The sequence below is a fragment of the Nipponia nippon genome, unplaced genomic scaffold (assembly GCF_047370975.1).
Source record: "Nipponia nippon isolate SJK-2023a ecotype South Korea unplaced genomic scaffold, ASM4737097v1 scaffold_25, whole genome shotgun sequence".
In the NCBI taxonomy this organism is placed as follows: Eukaryota; Metazoa; Chordata; class Aves; order Pelecaniformes; family Threskiornithidae; genus Nipponia; species Nipponia nippon.
The window spans coordinates 800,888-819,646 of record NW_028262342.1 but is presented as its reverse complement, the minus strand read 5'-3'; the positions used below and the strand labels follow the sequence as shown (position 1 = coordinate 819,646).

General features: G+C 60.8%; 1 protein-coding gene across 3 annotated transcripts in view; it reads right to left on the bottom strand.

The window, feature by feature from the left end:
* The window catches only part of NAV1 (neuron navigator 1), a 74,757-nt gene that overhangs the window by 40,935 nt on the left and 15,063 nt on the right, over nucleotides 1-18,759 (bottom strand). For 2 of the 3 annotated variants that reach the window (XM_087762100.1, XM_087762102.1), the window contains exons 3-4: nucleotides 18,443-18,543; nucleotides 15,294-16,037 (exon numbers count right to left, since the gene is read on the bottom strand). In XM_087762100.1, the coding sequence (XP_087618226.1) occupies nucleotides 15,294-16,037; nucleotides 18,443-18,543 (845 nt within the window). The remainder of the gene's footprint in view (nucleotides 1-15,293; nucleotides 16,038-18,442; nucleotides 18,544-18,759) is intronic. The other variant, XM_087762101.1, reaches the window with a different exon arrangement.

Genomic DNA, 18,759 nt, shown 5'->3' with positions numbered 1-18,759 from the left:
CCACGCTGCTGATCTGCCAGCGCTATTATTACGAACTTGTTTTAATTGCTGCGCAGTGCCTCGGGCACCCTTCGCAGGGAGAGGGATGCGTATGAATAAATTGTCTATTCTTAGCCCTTGTGGTTCCCTGTTGGGAGCACAGGGGCGAGGGCTCGGTGCGCTCGGCGGCAGGACCCGCGCCATCCTCCGGCTGCTTCCCAACCAGCTCCGCTTCTTGCAGTGCCCTCGGTGGGTCCTCACCACTGGGAAAAGGTTCTCTTGAGCAGCAGTTGTGTTTTTCCCACCAAAGGTGATTTGCAGAGAAAGAAGATCCTGTCTTCTTCAGGAAATCTGGGCGTACCATGGGAGGGAAGGGGATGCTTGGGACCAGAAGGCTCTGTGCCACCGCCGTGAGAGCCGCCGCTCGGTCCCTGCTCTCCTCCTTGGGACCCTAAGGCCCACAGCACCCCAGCGGGGCTGGGGGACGGCACGGAGGAAGAGTGCTCTTCACCTCAAATCCATCACCTGCGTTACGGCGAGGGGAGGGACTCTGACGTGCTTCAGGACTCAATGCAAAGAACTGGTGTTCCGCCCCGTGAGCCCAAGTTTTGCTGCAGGCTTGGCAGTGCCAGGGATGGGCAGGGCAGAAAACGCTACGAAAAAAGGCATCGGCACCGACAGGAGGGATTTCAGTGGAGCATCCCGGCTCTCCACCGTGTGCCAGCTCCCACCACCGCCCTCGCCACGCACCCGCCAACACCAAGGGCTGAGTGACGTGCGGTGACAGCAGCCACGAGCCCCCAGGCACATCGGCTCGCTTGGATGTTAAACAGGAGAGCGGTCGCTGGCATCCGAACCCCTGCACAGCGACAAGCCCCCGTCCCCCATGTGCTGCAGGGACCGTTTAAGCATGCCGAGAGCATGCCGAGTTACATGCCCCAGCTTGGACAGTTTGGGATCCCCCCCTGCCGAGCCGGAGACAATGCCGTTCCCCGTGCCGCCAAAGTGCCAAGCGCACAGCCGTCCCGCAGGCAGCGCCCTCCCGGGGACGCGACCCTCCGAGGACGGCACGGTGGGGTCTCTGGCAGCACTGCAGCCAGGATTTATCCCCTCTACGATGTCCCACCTCCGCGCAACAGCTGCCTGCGCTGGACAAGCCCTCTCCACCGTGGGAAGCAGTGCTGCAATGAGCTCTTCTCCCCAGATTTGCTCCGGGGGCCTGTCCAAGCACTGATGATGCACAGCCCGGAGCCACAACCGCTGCAGGAGAAGCTGAGCCAATACTACAGCTTGGGGGAAAGCATCAGCCAAAAGTCACTCAAACAAGGAAGCGATTTGTCTTCTTCTGGCTGCGCTTCCCCCTGACAAAGGAGCGCGGAGCAGGGAAGTCAGTTGTGATCACGTGCGGCGTACCGACCGAGCGATCACCGAATCGGCGACTGGGAGCGCTCACACCAGGAGCCTGACAGATAAAACAGAACAGGGGAAAAAAGGATGAAAAAAGAAACGCCATGTGACCCCTCGCTCGATCCAAGCCAGGCATCGCATCCAACAGTTCTGAATATGAAATGCACACAATGAGCTCCAGCGAGTAATTAATCCCTTCAGGAACACTGTAAGTGATTGCAGACAGTTTACCAAGAAAAAAAAATTGGAAAGTCATTGAAAAAATTACCATAAAATGTTTCTTTTTCTGCTGCAGTATGAAATACAATGAGATCTGCTAGGAGATCTCTCTGCTCTGCAAAATTTAAAGGAGATGGATTTAAGCTGTTTTTCTAACAACACTCAATCTACCTGCCACGCTGACGGCCGTGAGAAACCAGCCCGACCCGAGCTAGAGCGGCGAGAGCAGCCCGTCTCCAATGGCTCTCACCACCTCGCCTCGGCGTCGGTGGGACATGGCGAGGGAAGATTTCTGCAGGGGCCGAAGTGCTGCACAGAAAGCTGTCCACGCCATCTCACAGCTACATCACCGATTCAAACCCTCCAGAGGCCTCTTGCAGGTCGCAAGTACGGGAAGTGCCAGCAGCGGCACTGGGCCTAAACCCGGCTTATGGAGCAGGACGAGCCCTCCCAGGGATGAGATTTTGGGCTCCCTCGTGATGCTCAGCCACACGAGCTGTCCCCCTCGCCTGCCTCCACCTCCCCTCTCCATCCCCGTGCTCCCTCTTGCCTCCTTCACCATCTCCAGCATTAAGCAGCCGGCCCTCCAGCTGGAGGGCAAAGAGCCGCAGTGCTCCAATTTGGGCTGAATTCTGGCCCATTGCACCCAAAGCCCTGCCTCTGCTCGGTGCCCTGCATGAACAGGCAAGGAACCACATCTGTCCACGTCCGCCCTCGTGCAAAGCCACCGCGTACAGGTGACCAATCCTGCCATCCCCCACGGACAGACGGACAAGCACCCGGAGGCACCTGCGGGGGTGGGGGGGTCTGTCCCCCGACCCAGCCTCAGCACTGACCCACAACACAGCAAGGGAGGAATTAAAGGGCACTGCAGTTGCCTTCACTTTCATATTTCCGTGGTATTTTTCAAGCATTTTTCTACTTGTAAAACTGGGGTTTATTAGAAAGAGCATTAGGAGAGGTATTTTCTCCTGTCAATACAGTGACTTAAAATTAGTTGGAATTTTAAATTAAAAACACACCCTAAACTTTCACTTCCACTTGAAATCACTCTGGTTTTGAAAACAGACTTTTTCCCCCGTGTGTCCTCTCCTGGGTTTTCCCCCGCTCTCCTGTTCTCTCCTCACCATGTTTTTGTTTAAAAATTCATCAGGCCAGGGAAAAAAATCCGGGGCAGGAAAAGAGGAAAGGAAAAAAAAAAAAAAAAGTGGAAGAAACTGTGGCTTTTGCAAACCCATCTCCGCACAGGGGAGAAGCACCGCTCCAGACTTTCCTTCCTCCTCTTGGAAAGCAAGAGGCGCGCAGAAGGACGAGGGAATATCACATATTAACCAACCTCCCGCACACCCTCAGCGGCGGATGCGGCCCGGCTGACCCTCCGCAGCGCCCTGCAATCCTCCCTGGGCTAACGCAGCTCCCTCAGCACAGCAAAAAAGGGACGGATGAGCCAGGAAAACCACCCTGCGTGTCGGTGTGGGACGCAGGCTGCTCTGGCACTGACCGTAAACCCTGGCTGCTGCTCCCAGCTGAGCTCACAGAGGCCTGAACAGCTCGTAACAGGGCTCTCGCTCTGACGAGCCAAGTGCCAGAGGGTACACGGCAACGGTGCAGCTCTGAGCTGGACGCTGGTTGATGTGAGGCACGTCCCACACGCGACACTTATGCGGGGAAGGATTCAGACGTACCCAGACACCGTTACTCACTCCCTGCACCGGTGTGCTGTGCCCAGCGGCCGCAGACGCCAAACGCGGGGTGCTGCCGAAGGGGCAGGGACAGCCTGCATCCCCGAGTGTTCCTGCAGTTTCAGGGCTTGCTCCCACCCTAGGCTGATCCTGCTCCGCAGCTTCCCCACTACGACGTGCATTTTGAGGACAGCTGCTGCACTCTCTGCACAGGACGTGTGTAACGTCTGCTTATGAGTGAGAACGCTCCGCAAGGGGATGAAAAGCTATATGGAAATGGAAGATCATTACCATGATCTCCTTGGAAACATCCCATCGGAGCAAGTTTTTCTTCCTCCTTCTTCTCTCTCCCCATGTGCACGAATTCTGGCACCCCATGCGTCGCTTGGCGTTGCCTCAGCACTGTGGGTCCAAAATGCAGGCGTCTGATTTCTAAAGCCATTGTCTAGGATGTGCTATTGAGCTGCAAAACATGGATGGTTTGGGATGGAAAACAGGCATCTCTTGCAGTACAAAAAGAAGCTGGCAACCCAGATTTGATTTGTCTTTGAAGCTATAGAGAATCTCAACCAAACAAAATTTGCTTTATTCCCACAAAGGGAACGAGAATCTTAGCAACAAAACAAATCAGCACCTCTGCCCCCTGAACGCAACGATGAGCAAACCGAGAGCAGACCAAAGGGAAGGCGGCTTCGCCCCGCTGGTCACTGCTGCGGCGCAGAGCGGCTGGCTTTGGAAAGCAGCACGGCAGCATTGTACGCAGTAACGTGCTCCACTTGGGAATGCGAGGCTGGAAAAGCTGCTTTGCAAATTTACTTTTGATTCGGAGCTCTGGGTTTCTCTCCTCTTTGCATGCTGTTACATTTTGCAAGCGCTCCTGCAGCCTGTTCAAGGCAGGGAGGTTTTCAGGAACCCCAAGAGTTTCACCAGTTTTAGCACAATGAATATTTGCCGACACCCCGGAAAATTTATTACTTGCTATTCGCTTTCAAAAGTAAGCAGGGCTGGGAAGCGCATAGCAGTGCAAACAGCAGCTGAGCTGAGATTTATCCTGCCCCCAGGTTACCGTACTTTCCCCACGACTCATAAGCTATCTGACGGGAGGCGACCTCCCACCGCAAGCAACGCTGCCACGCAAATTCTGCTTGCAGAGGGTTTTCAGAGCAGCTTTAAAATCCCAACCTCCAGGCCCCGCTCTGCACAGCCCCGAAAGCATCTCGCAGGCTCCAGGAAGAGATTCCCTCGCTCATCCCCCATGCTGCTTTATGAGCAGGGCTGTTCCCCTCCCCTTGCAGGAACTGGCCACATGTTCTCCATCTGGGAGCAGATGCCCATGAGCCAATAAGCTCAACTTGGAAAACTCACTGAAAATAGCACAAAATTTCTGAGCGCTCTACAGACCACGGCCGGATGATGGATATTAGTGCTCCAGCAGCACCGGGACGCCGTTTGGCACTGCGCAGCAAAAGCACAGCTAAAAGGGTCCAGGGAAATGAAAATGAGATGGCTGAAGGTGCTGCTGCCTGAGCGTCTGCCCTCTTCCAGATGTTCTTGCCTGTAAGGAAGGAGGGTCTCAGCCTGCTGGTAAATCGATCCCCAAACTGCCGCTGTGCTCAGCCTGGAGCACTGAAGGACACCAGCTCCGTCAGGCTGTAACAGCTCCCTTACCCTGCTGGCTGGGGACGGCGGTGCGATGGGCCATGCCTCTTGTGCTCTGACACAGGGCAAAGTCCTGGGGAGAAAGGCTGAGAAACCACGTAGGGCAGGAACCCTCGCTGCCCCATCACAGCTGTGCCTGCAGCACCGCCAGCGCTGGACTGAGGAGCAGGAGGGCTGGGATTTCTTCTGGGTGCTGCTGGTCCCCACGGGGTTGGGATGCAGCCAACTTTTGGGTGCGTTTAACCACTCGACAGTGGGAGACAGGAGGTCCAGACAGTGATATATCCAGCCTCAAATCAGCCTGGGGTGAGCCATCAAAATGGAATTTGCCAAAAGACAACGTGCTGATGATCTGTGAGCCCCCAGCTATGTACAGCCTGAGGCACAAAAGACTCAGGTCTGCGGCTGGGAGTCAGGCAAATGTCGGTGCTTCCCCTTGGCCAGAGATCACACAACACGTTCTCCAGGCTGAGCAGGATTTTAACCCCATGCCAAGTCTACGTGCATGTTATTTGGGAGAAAAACCACCACTACCAGGAGCCAACGGGTCCCTTTCGCCCTGGCACCTCTGCCCCCAGGACCCCTCGTTGTTGCCCATCCCAAGGTGCAATGCATGGCCTGTCCAGGGTGACTCCAATTCCTTGGAAAGGTTTTTGTTACATTTTTAAATGAAGCTGGGGTCTGTGGGAGGCACAGGAGTGCAGAGCAGCCATCTTCCATGGTGCCTGGCAGCGGCTGGAGCAGCACCAGAGAAAGCCCAGGGGCTGTCCCCATTGACTCCCCACTGCTGCTTGCCTTCGGCAGCCTCATCCTCCCCAGCCCAGGGGGATAGGAAAGCAACACACCAAGCGCCAACAGAGCGAGACTCCATTCATTCCCACCTTTCGGTCTGCAGCCGCATCGAGCCCACTGAAGCCCGGCTGCGGCACGAGGCTGACTCCCTGGGAATCGGCACACGCCTCTCCGGGCTCACAGCAGCAATATTTCCAGGATGCTGTCTGTCCGTCCTCCCTGCTGGGATGGGGAGGAAGCTGAACTTCATTATTTCCCTTGCTTTTGCTCTGCGCATTGGGAGTTTGGAGCTGTCTCCTCGTCACGCCCTTGGTGCAGTGAAAGGCAGGAGGCTAAAGGCAAGGTGGCTGCAAAAGGCCACAGCTGGGTGGCTGTGGGTCCTGCGCTCGTGGTGGCCGCAGCACCCACGGCCCCACATCAGTCCTGCCCTGGCAGAGCCAAGCAGTCCCAGGTCGCAGCCACAATCTGTCAAATGCCTTTCCTCCTGGTTTTAACATGGGGGGGACCCACTTGTCCCACTCCTGCAAAGCAGTGCTCCCATCTCGGAGCCTGCTGAAACGCCCCTCCTTTGCCCGGCACCACCGCCGCCGGGTTTGTTCATGACGCTGTACTCGCCCCATCAAAGCTTTCTCCAGCTTCTGAGCCACCAAGGCTGGGAGAAGCCTCAGGATGTGGGAGCGGGCGCCTGCGAGGCTGACAGCGTGTCCCCCGCGGCACCACACCGGGAACTGGCTGGGGAGGGATGCGCTCACCCCACCGAATGGCCCGCAGCGTGTTTTCTGCCAGCCCTGGCTCACCTCGGGGAGCTCCTGTGCCACAGCAATCGATGTGAATTAGCTGCTATCTATTCTTCCACTTGTTTGCATCAGCTTGGAAATATAATGCCAAGTCAGAGATAAAGCGAACTGGAAACACCCTGCCAGCATCTAACGCTTCCAGCCTGAGGGGTTCATTAAAGAGATGAGTTTCAACATCGCAGGTCCCAGCCCGAATAGCAGGTTCCCTCGCCTTGCTCCCCAAGCACATCCCTCCCTGCCAGCGCCCACATCTCCCCACACACCGGGCTACGAAAGGGAAGGGCCGCTCTCCGTGGGGTGGGTTTTACAGAGCCCAAACTGTGCCCACATGTGAAGGTGTCCCCACCATGCTCCCCGCAAAAGGCTGATAGTGTCCTGCCGAGGACAGGGCCGCACAGCCGTGTCATGACCAACCAGCTGACTCCCCAGGCTAGAAAAAACACTGGAGTAAACTCCTTTTCATGTTGATCCGGGCTGGCGCAGGACCAAGACGTACCCTACGCCGACATGCGGGAAGCCTGAGACGACGATGCTGCGCATGGGCAATGGACGTGTGATTTTGAGAAGTGTCTCATCAGTGAGTTATTCTCAGCCCACGGCTATGCTGAAAGCTCACACGGCTATAAATAGCCAGCGACAGAGCCATACCTGAGTCGCAGCTTTGAACGTGCTTCACGGCTGCTCACCGAATCAGGAGAGCCAGGCTGCTCAGTGCAGGGGCTGAGGCAGCGCCGGCACTGGGGACATTTCAGTCCCACTGAAAAAGCACAGAGGTGTAAGCTTCACAAAAGCTCAGCTTTAGCCAGTCAGGGCTCCCAGTAGAGCCAGTAAGGACTGGGTTTGGCCAAGACTGTGCACTTCATAAGGGCGCTATTGAAGAAGCTTGCCTGGTTGCAGGGTCTCGCTGCCAGCTTTGCCACGCTTAGTGACACAACCTTGCACGAGATGTGCAGATGTGGGACATGCAGCAACCCCAGATCCCAACCACGCAGGCTGGCGCCCAGCAGGGCTGGCACTAAAAATAAAAGTGGTTCGGCCTTTCCCTGGTGCTAAAGGCGTGGCGCTGCCCCTCTGCCACGCTGCAGTTACATTTCCCCCTCCAGCTCACACACCGCAGGCTTCAGCACCCACAGCACAGCTCTTCCCATTTTCCTGGGTCGCACGAGAATGGCCACAACCTCCAGCAGCTTCAACGACCTGCAGATGACCGCAGCCACGAGCCATCCTTCCAGCTCACTGAGCGGGAGAGGTTCCCATCCCAAAGCCGAACCCAGCCAACTGGCTGGTGAACCAACGGAGCTGGCATGGAGCCCAGCCCTCCCGCCACATCACCTGTGGCTGTGAGTCAGGCTCGCAACCTGCCGAGCGAACCGCGGCTTTGTGAGCACGGCACAAAACCCTCAATTCCAGTTCCCAACTGAAAGTCACCTCCTGGGTCCCCTTTAGAAGGTCCCTCCTAGCCAGCTCACCATCCCCTCCTTACCCGCACTGCCACTGGGCGAGATCCAGCCTGGGGGAAACGTGAGGACAGAGCAGCCCTGCCTTTACATCTTCAGAAACTAATTCCTGAATTTGCCATAAATTCCTTCTGTAATTTCAGGGGGATGCTTCAGGCCAGACCCTTGCAGGTACACTGACCAGGGGAAAGCTGCAAAATGCGCACCCCTTAATGAGCAGGAGGGCTCTAGGACAGAGATAACAAGGCTGACACCAAACCGAAGAGGGATGTGGAGTAAGTGTCACCGACGCCTATGCCAGGTAGTTGTGGAAAACCCTGTGCTCCCCACAGCGCCGCTGCGCTCACATGTTCACGAAAGTGGAGGCACATGTCCCTGCTGCAGGACGCACCCGCGTTTTGCTGGTCAGCGCGGGGGCACGTGCCTGCCCATGGTCTGCGCACGCAGCACCTCCAGGGAGCTCACGTGCTGCGCTGGCCCCTGCGCCAGTGCCACAGGGCTCTCGAGCCACCTCCCTGCTGTGAGGCTGCTCCCAGGAGCAGGGAAAACGTCCTGCCCAGCCGCGCTGCGCTTGTGCTGGGCTTCCCTACGTGGATTCCAGCAGCTCCTTCCAGCAGGAGATGAATCTCAGCCCTTCTCCTGAATTAATAAAAAATACATTACTGCCTCAATTGGACAAGAAAAATAACAGCGTAAGGGATGAAATAAACGCTCGAGCGAAACAAAACATGGAAGAAATGGATTAAAGGAAAGACAAGCAGATGAGCGGGTGCGCTGGGCACTGCTTTTCAGTGTCACACCCGCCTTGACACAGGCACATCTCCATTTGCACAGCTTCTAATCTCAGCCCTGCAATGCAGCATCCCCTGCCTTCCCAGCTCCCCTCCGCGCTCGGCTCCCCAGCTCCAAGCTGCAATGCAGCAGCGTGGGAAAGCCCCGCTCCCCCTTCGCCCCGCGCCCCTCCACCCCACCACAAGGCAGCGCCGAGCCTCCCCGGCCGGGCTCCTCGCCTCGCACATACTCTGCCTTCCCGAGCTCACCGCTTCCCTGCCGGAGAACCGGCAACCCCTCCCCTGGCTCCCCCGGGAGAGCTGCTTCACGTGCCTGGAGGAGGACATGACTTTGCAGGGTAGGGGATTCGGCAGAATCGCGCCGTATCTGATCTCCCACACCCTGTGTCCCCACAGCTCTGTAGGAGACACCCTCAAGGTGCGAAGCCTGGAGAGGACGAGGACTTAGCTACCCCCAAAGGACGGAGCCATCCCCGCTCCACCCAGTGAGTGGATCCAGACTCAGCAGCTTCACTGCCGGGCTCTAACCACAGCTGCCACCGGTACCAGAAACACTGCACACACGCACGGCCCCAGGCCATCGCTGCCACCACACACGCAGGGCATCAGATGCCACACGCGCAGCGGCACAAAGGATGCTCTGGACTGGACAAGCAACCAATTCGGAGGACGTGTCAGCAGGTCCGCCTGACACTCAGAGCCTGGCGAGCGGTGCGGGCTGACCCTGAGACCGCAGCCCTATGGAAAACCGCCTGGTCACCCCCAGGCAGGACCGCGGCTCAGCCAGGCAAGCCGGGAGGCACACGCTGGCCACGGCAGATGGGCTGGCACTAGAGGCCGGCGTCACTCACAGGTTACACACCTCGGAGGGTGCACGCTCTGGCTCCGCACTGAGCTGGAACGAATCCTCCCCCGTGCAGCAGGCACAAGCATCAGCCAAGTGCTGTCCTCGGATGCCCGAGTGAGAGCGGGCAGGGAGGACCAGGGAAATTGTGGTCTGGCATCACGAGAAGCTGCATAGGAAGGCAATGAGCTGGTAACCTAAATGGACATAACAGGGCGGTGGCAGAGGGGACTCATGCCGGGGAAGGGCTGTGGGCAGAGAGACAGGTGCCGCAGCGTGAGAAGCCAAAGATGCGAAGCTGGTAACAGGGGGCATCAGGAAGGGACTCTCCAGAAGGACCCAGAACTGCCACCAGTTCCCCCAGTGCCACCCAAGCTGGAAACACGTTGCTTACAAGGCACCTGGGCCAGGCAGGACCCATGGGTGTGCTTCGGCAAGAGCAAACCATCCCAGGAGCCCTCCGCAGTCGCTCTCAGGGGAGGGCGAGGCCTTGAGGGGACATCGCCAGGCCCCACTGTGGTCACATCCCACCAGCAGATCCCAAATAGCATTTCCAGAATTGCATACAACTTTGCATTCATTTACATATTTTCTCAGCAGACAAATGTTGGATTTGGGGGCAAGATACAGGCAGTCTCACTGGGCAAGCCCCATTTGAACAGCGCTTTTCAGGCTCTTTGGGACGAATTTGTTCGCCAAATGTTTTTGCCTTCAAGGGTTTGCTCTGCTACTTTTCCATGGGAAATTTTGAAAGACAAATCTGGATTTATTTTTTTTTTTTTTTTAGCACTTTTTCTGAACTGCCATTATCACTGGAAATGTGGCACATCCCAAACAGCTTCAGCAGAAAGCTCCGGGGCCATCAGGTCACGTTTCCAGACCTTCTCCCCAGTCACTGCAGCCATCTCAGCCGGAGAGAGGAGACATCTACTACTCGCTGTCTGCTCCCAGGAGCAGGCTGGAAGCAGCACCCCTACCGCGTACCTCTCCCCTTTCTTCTCATCGCTACCCCAAGCGCAGGAGTCCAGCTCTGCAGCCAGAAGGAAATAAATCCCCACCCCAATGACCTCGTCACACGGGCACCATCACACAGGGGCCTTAAGAGAGGAATAACGTTAGCACGACAGCGATATCGGGACAGCGGCACTGCTTTACGAGGCAATAACCCGCTCCCGTCACTGTGAAGAGCTACTTGGTCTCTGACCTCCTTATGGTCTCCTGCCAGGGAGCCTTGCTATTGCCGCACAGCGCTGCAACAGGCCCGTTAGCGCTTAATTAAACAGCCAGGAACACCGTGGGGCAGAGACAGGAACACCGTGAGGCAGAGGTGCGCCTTTAAATCCCGTACCACGTCCCTGGCCAGCATGGACGGTCATCAGGAGGGGATCTCCTTGGGAAGGGATACCTTGGTGAGATCATCTCCACCGGAGCCGGGAGCGTGCTCTCATGGGACGTGTCAGACACCAGCCAAGCATCTTTCCTGCACTGTGGTTTCTTTTTTAAACCGACCACAGTCGGATGCGATGTGAAGCTCCTGCCCTTCAAGGAGCCCATCTGCCTGTACCAGCCCCTTGGCTCTCCTCCACGCCACTGACGGGCTGCTGGCACCCGCTGCCCAGCCAGCCGCCGGGATCTGCCCTGCCTGCGTGTCGGCACCACGGAGGTACAGGGTCTCCGCAGGCACACGCTGACCAGCGAGGACAACCCCGCTGGGCCACTCGGGGAAGGGTGGCATTGCCCATCTGCTGCCAGCCGAGGGCTGCAGGACTGAGACGGGTTATAGCTGCACCTGCAGAGTTTGGCAGGGCTACAAAGACTCCTGCAGTGAGCATTTCGGGGAAGGCCGTCTCCCCTGGGATCACACATGTGTCTGCCTGGGCTCTGGCCCATGCAACACCCGCTGCTTATTCGCTTCTGTGAATTAGCAGCCACTTAAGAGGCACCATATAGAGCAAGAGATAGCCAAGGTAATGGCTGCAGAAAGTAACTGCAGGATCTTGGAGGTGCTCTGGGGACCTCTAGGTAAGTGCAGCAATCAGGCTGGGCACCGCACCCCAGTGCTAACGAACTCACACGCAGTCCATATGCGCCTCTGCACCTGCACGCTCTTGTCCGCCGCACGCAGAGACGGGCACGGCGAGCTTTGTACAGTGAGCTCTTCCACCACGCTGGCCACACGCCCTCCCTACCCTTCAACCCGTGGCCGGGCACTGGTGTAATTAGCAACCCCAGCTGCCAGCCAGCTTTGATGAGAAGCCTTGGTCTTTGGTTGATGTGAAATGTATAATTTGGATGATGGAAATAGCCTCTACAAAGCACATGTGGTTGCTGTGTCCCAGTGACCTCTCCCATCTTGCGCAGGCTGCTCTGCTTTAAACGTGGTTACATCTCTAGCAGCTCTACAAAGGCTTCGGTGCCATCAAACAGATGACACAGCGGCAGCAACCAAATGAGAGGTAGCATTTGGCCACTACTAAATAAACTGTATTTTTGGCCAGCAGAGGCTTGGGAGTGTTTCTGGCAGGAGGAGCACGAGGTGGAGATGAGAACTCAGGTGTGGAGACCAAAGACACGCAAGGTCTCTGCAAGCCACGGTGTCTGGCAGAGCAGGGAGCTCGGGTCAGGCAGAGGCAGCCCAGGCTTCTCAACACAGGTCAACAGTTCAAGGACAACATGATCTGCAGAGGCTGAAAGACCCTGCAGCTCCCGCCTCTTTCTTCCCAGTACAAACGAAGCTTGTGGGTCTTCTCGTGCCACTCTGGGTACGGTGTCCTCCAGCAGACATGGCGAAATAGCTCAGGCTGATGTTTCTCTTCCCAAAAGGATCCATGAAAACAGCAGAGAAACCTTCTCTCCCTCCCAAGCGCCTCCTGTAGCGAGCAGGAGAAAGCCCCTCTCCTAGCCCTACTCAGCAGCCCTAGCAGGGTATGAAGCCCACTCTCCTGAGCAAGCGGGATCCTGCCCCTTCTGGGTCCGTCCCCACCACAGGAACCACCTCTCCCTTGAGGAGCCAGGTTGTGGAAAGTACTGACACCCCTGGAGAAGGTTTCATCTGCCTGGATCGCACCAGACGACAAGCAAAGGGGTCAGGACCAGAAGCTCAGCGCGTGTCCAGGCTCGCGCATCCCCCGCCGTGGTTCTGCCACCGGCACGTAGGAAGTGACGGAGCAGCCACCGCCACTGTGACACTGCTCCCTCCTCTGCACATCCCCAAGCTCCTGTCGGCATCCCCACCACACAGGCTGTCATGGTTGGCTTGGTTAAGTAGGTATGATTCAACAGCACAACTCCCATGACCGTGAGAAGTACAGCTCCATGGAAGGAAAGCGACGTTTCAGCAGGGTTAAGCTCCTGCCCTGTCCACCCCAGGCGTTGTCCCCACCCGACACTGGACAACCAGCCCTCGGTCCCCACTGCAGGAAGCCTGGCAGTCCGTAGGTCTCGTAAAATTATCTATTTCAGCAAATACACAGAGCAGGGGAGTTGAGAGGACAGACTCAGCAGAGTTTGGCCCTCACGGGCCAGCTGACCAAGCCTTCAGATGGTAAGTGCAGTTCAAAAGGATGCTCAACACCTCCCAAGGTCAAGGTCAGCCCTGCAGCCCTGAAGCAGGCCCTGATGCAGGCAGGGTCTAGGCAACCACCCCAGAAACCAAAGCAGGTGTTGGGGGCACTTCTGCAACCCATGGTCTTCCTCAGCGTGTGCACAAGTCCCTGTCCTGCAGGCACGATCTCTGGTACTCCAGCAACTGCCACAAACCAGGAGTCACTCCCACGTGGGCCAGTCCTGCACCCGCAGGGAAGCCACAAGAATTTCTCTTGGGGGTGCTGAGGAAATCTCCATCTAAGAGCAGAGTGTCACAGGGGGACACTGAGATCCCCCCAGACATGCCACCACCAGTGGGTGGAGATCTGTTAGCCCCATAAGTGACAAATCCTCCCGCAATCCTGCCCTGCTCCCATGGCATCCGGTGTTACCCCAGCATTCGGGCTGAGGATGGATGTCCATGAACCCAGCTCTGGGAGCACCGGGACAGCCTGAGCCGCCGCAGCCCCTGCTGCAAGGCCGACCTCACACGTCCAGCCTGCTCATCCTCACGGTCTGCCTGCCGATGGCTTGAGCTCACTCTGTGGCTTCCCACAAGCTGCTTGCGCAGCCCCAGCGAGCCCCAGGATGCTCCAGCAGCTGGGGCAGACCCTTGCCAGGGAGAGGATCGGGCAGGGTGCACACCACCGCCACTGCTCCCGTGGCTGTGCACGGCCACGGGGCCGAGGGCGATGGCCTGGGAAGCTCCATGCCAGTGTGCCGGCACGCGCCACTGCACGTTGTGCCAGAGCCCTGCACTGGAGCAGGGGCTGTGACACGCCGAAGGCTCCTGGAGCGGCAGGGCGTGCAGCAGGGAACCAGACTCAACAAGCACAGCTTTACAGGCGCCCGACTTCGGCACATACTCCAGCTCGCTCCACCTCTCCAAACCTCCCCCACAGCCCCCAGCCGGGGCGAATCTCTCCCCCTTCTCCCCACAGCAGAGCTCTGCTCACAATGCAGCTAGGAGAAGGCATCTCGAGCCAGCTCTCCAAGCACCAGAGAAGCTGCTGGCCCCCTAAAAGGGGCTCCCACCCCTGCCTGTACTGCTGCTCCCTCCTGCCACCAACCACCAGGGCTTTAAACCCACCTAGCTCGGGCACCAGGAGCACCGTGACGGCTGTGCAGAGCTCGTTTGCCACCTTCTCATGGCAGTTTTCCAGACCAAACAGAGCTCTTTGGAGCCATGAGCCTCCCGCAGTCCTTGCCCAGCCGAGCCCAGTGAGCCCACGGGCGCTGCCAGTTGGGACGCAGGGGAGAGCGGGCTTCAGCGGGAAGCAGAGGGCTCCCGGGGCTGACGCGGTTTCCTAGAGATCAGCACACGGCCGCGAGGGAAACGCAAGGGCTGGGCACACCTGTACCGAGACCCAGCGCCGTGGCCCACGAGGGGGGCCGAGATCAGAGGCACGGCCAGCGCCGGGGGCCAGCGCTCCTTGCTCTGATGAAACCCCACCGCGCGCAGAACGAGCTCTCGACCGCGCAGGCTCAGGGATCAAACCCGCCGGGACAGCAAGATGCAGGCGGCCGGGGGCTGAAACCGGCTCAGGCAAACCCCATGGCAGCAACCTTGGGGGACCCTCCTCGGCCAGAGCCCAGGACCTTGGAGGAGCTCTGGATTTGAAGCCTCCTGCCCAAAGCGCAGGCAGCGGCGCGAACCCCACGCACGGCATCACCACCGACAGCCTCCCGGCAAAAGCAGCCAAGGTCAATGCCCGGGGCGAGCCACCCCGATGGCGGGGAGCGGCTGTGACACCCGGCCAGGCAACCTCCATCGTCTTTGGCAGGGTGCAGGGACAAGGGCTGGCCGAAGAGACGTGGGCAGGACGGGCTCAACCGCTACCTGCCATTCCTCCTTGTGAGGAGGCTGGAGCCAAGGCAGGAGGAGGCTGCGTGCTGGCCCTCGGGCTGGCCGATGGCGCCTTCCCCCTCAGCATGCCTTCTCCTTCTCCCCAGCGCCGGGCGCTCCTCCGGCGGGTCCCTCCCGGGGGTGGTGGCGGCCCCCGACGCCTCAGGCAGCCAGCCTCCCGCCATTTCCCCATCCCCCGACGGCGAGGCCAGCGGGGCGCGACGGCCGCACTCACCCAACATCTGGCTGAAGAGGAGCTGCTCCAGGTCGCCCAGCACCGTCACCACCAGCTCGGGGTCCACCTTCAGGTAGGGCTTCTCCTCAGCGCCCGCCGCCACCGCCGGCCCCTTCCCGCCCAGCAGCTCGTCGTCGCACTTGCCGCCTCCGCCGCCCCCGCCCGCCTCGGGGGCCTTGCTGAGGGGCTTCACCTCCGCGTAGGGCCCGCGGGGGATGCGGCTGGGCTTGCCGGCGGGCGGCGGCTTGGCGGGGCCGGCGGGGCGCGGCGGCAGCAGCGAGTGCTCGGAGCGGGACAGGCTCCGCGACATGGCGGGCGCCTCCCGGCCGCGGGGGCCGCCGCCGCCGCCCCGGCCGCCCCCCCCCGCCGCCGCCCCCGTTGCCGCCGCCTTGGCCATGTCGTCGCTCCAGCGGGGTTCGTAGAGCTGCCGCTTCTTCTCGGCGTCGGTGAGGAAGGCCAGGTTGGTGAGCGACTTCTGCTTGCGCAGGTTGGAGCCGGCCGGCAGCCGCCCCTCCGCGCTGCTCGCCTTGAAGACGCGCAGCTCCGCGCCCCGCGGCCCCGCCGCCGCCGTCGTCGTCGCCGCCGACTTCGCCCGCTTCGGCATCACCGCGCCGCCGTCGGGGCCCCGCCGGTAGCCGCGCTCCTCCTCGCCCAGCTCCACGTCGGGAAGGCTCTTGAGGTTGCTCCCCAGCATCCCCGCGCTGCAACCATTTAACCCGCCGGGCGCTGCTGTTGCTGCTGCTGCTGCGGCACCGAAGACACACCGGGCGAGACAGAGAGAGAAGCCCCGTCAGCGCCCGCCCCGCCGGGGCGGAGCGGAGCGGGACGGGGAGGAGACGGAGCGGGGCGCGGGGGGAAAGATGAGCGGCGCGGCCCCACCTCGCTGCTCCGCCGCAGGCGGGACACTGCGAACCAGCGGAATGTCAGGGGCAAACAAAAAGGGCCCGCCCTCCTCCGCGCCCCGGCTGGCGCGGGCAGGGGGCGGGGCGCGGCGCGCGCGCCGCGCCGCGGGGCGGGGCGAGGCGGGGGCGCGCGCCGCCCCCGGGGCCGTGCAGCGCCGAGCACGGCGGAGCGGGGGGAGCGGGGGACGGGGGGGGCACCGCGCAGGAGCCCGCGGGGTGATGCGGGACCCGCAGGACCATCTGGGAGCCCGGGGGCGGGGGGGGCTGTGCGGGACCCCGCGGTGGTGCGGGGCCCCGGGGGCAAGGGGTGAAGCTGGCAGGCGCGGTGCTGGGTGCCCCCCCATGGGTGCCCCCCCGCCATGGAGCCGCTGATGGCCTCCGCGACCAGAGCTTGCCCGCTCCCTTGCAGGCAGGGTGCTGGCTGGGAGGGGGGGTGAAGCCAGTGGGGGGGGTCCGCACCCCAACACCCTGCTTGCGAAGCACCCCTCCGTCCCGCCCGCCGCCGTCCCCACACCCAGCCCCGACACCGCACACCCAGCCCCAGGGGGGCCCAAACTTCCCCCTTTCACCCCAAACGCTGCAGGAAGGGCCCGGGGGGGCCCCGGGAGCCCCCCGAGGGACTCTGTGGCCCCCAAACCCAGCGGGGCCTCTCCAGTAATCCGGGGGAATTAAGGAGGGGAGCGGGATCTGGTTATCATCATTTTTCGTTAATTACCCGTCCCTCGGGAGGGGTGAATTAAGTCTATTTGGTGACCTCACGCGGGCTGCCATGGCAACCGCTGGAAAATATTGCATTAGAGCCCATCACTATGCTGCCGCGATAAGGAGCCGGGAGGGCCGGGGGCGGCGCGAGCCCCCCAGCCCGGCCCCCGTATGGCCACCCCGGGTGATTCGGGGTTCAGCCCGTGGTGATGCTGAGGAGCCCCGAAAGAACCCGGCCTGGGTGGGACAACAAAGGGGGCCAATAAAAAACAGAGTGTTTTGCACCAAAAGGCGGGATGGGTGCACAAGCCGCCCCGCCGCACGCCCACCCTGGGTCTGGGGGGGCCGTTACACCCCTCGCTGAGCTCTGAGGCTGTTGCCTGGGTGGAGGGCTTGCTGCAGGGGGGCAGATTTGGGGGTGTCATGTCATTTTGGGGCTGGCGGGGTGAGCCGGGGCCTCGCAATGCCCCCTGTCCCCTCCGGCCTGGCCCGACAAGAGCCCCAGAAGGTGCCACCAGCCAGGGTGGCCGGGGGAGGCGTGGAGCAAGGGAAGGGATCCGGCTCTTTCCCCAGCACCGAACCCCCTCCGCCTCATCCTAAAACCTCCCCAAGGCGAGCGGGGCAGCTGCTCTGGGAGCACGCCAGCCCCACTCACTCCCCGCCTGCTTGCTCCCAGAAAATCCTCCCGCTCGCCACCACTGCGAGTGCGGTGGCTTCCCAAATCAGGGCTCAGCATCGAACCCCGTTACCCTCTGGCTGCGTGGCGGCGGTGCCGGGGCCCCGCTGCAAAGCCGGGCTGTGCCGGGAGCCACCGCGGCTCTGACCGACTTCTGTCCCTTCGAATCACCCAGCAAAGCTCCCAGCTCTTTTTTTTCCCCTTCCCTGCACATCCCTGGAGCATCCCGCCATCCTCCACTGCAGCTGCCCTGGCAACCGCCGCCCCGGCATCCCCTCCAGCGACCGCCCCCCCAGAATTTCCCCCCAAAAGCAAGCGCCAGAGGGGACTGGGGTGTCCCCAACACTGCAGCGGGGAGCTTGCACTTGGGCTCGTTTGCCCCCCGAGAAAGGGGGTGTCCCTGCGGTGGGTGCAGGGAGCCAGCGGTGCCGCGGCACCCGCCTCCGCTCCGGCTCTCTGCCGGTTTCTTGGAAATGGGTCATTCCTGGAGCTCGCCGGGAAAATAGGAAGAGGAGGGAAAGAAGCCAAGTGGGGTGATGTCCTGGTGGCGTCACTGGAGGGGACGGTCCCCCCGTGCCGGAGCCGCTGCAGGGGATGCCGACGTGGCTGCTGCGGCCGGGGGAGGCCACGCCGCTGGGTGTAGGTTTTTGGCCACGGGGGTCACCGGAGGCGGCAGCTGCAGCCGTGCCGTTCCCAGGGGAGCTGGGGCACCTCCTATGTGAGGGTTCCCCCCCACCACCCCACCAACCTCCGGCCCCGGCTCCCGTTCCGGCACGGGGCCACGGGGGTCTGAGCCTCTGCCCCCCACATGGTCGCAGCAGCCCCCCAGCAGGACCCCCCCCATCCCCAGCAACCCCCTCTGGACTCACTCAGGCCTCTGGGTTTGGGGTCGGGGTCAGGTCCCTCCGCAGGACCCGGGCACTCGTCACCCGGGGACGGGGCCCTCTCCTCCTCCTGGTCCTCCTGCAGCCTGGGGGCAGAGCGGGGGTGAGGGTGGGGGAGCAGGGGCGAATCAAAGGGTGCAGCCAGCTGGGGACATTCCCATCTCCCAGGAGATGGGAATGTGGTGCCCTGGACTCTGCCACGGTTTGGGGGACACTGGTCTTATGGCAGAGGGGGTCCCAGGGCACCGCATTCCCCGCCGAGCCCATCCCCTATCCCACACCAGCTCCCATGGGTTCCCCAG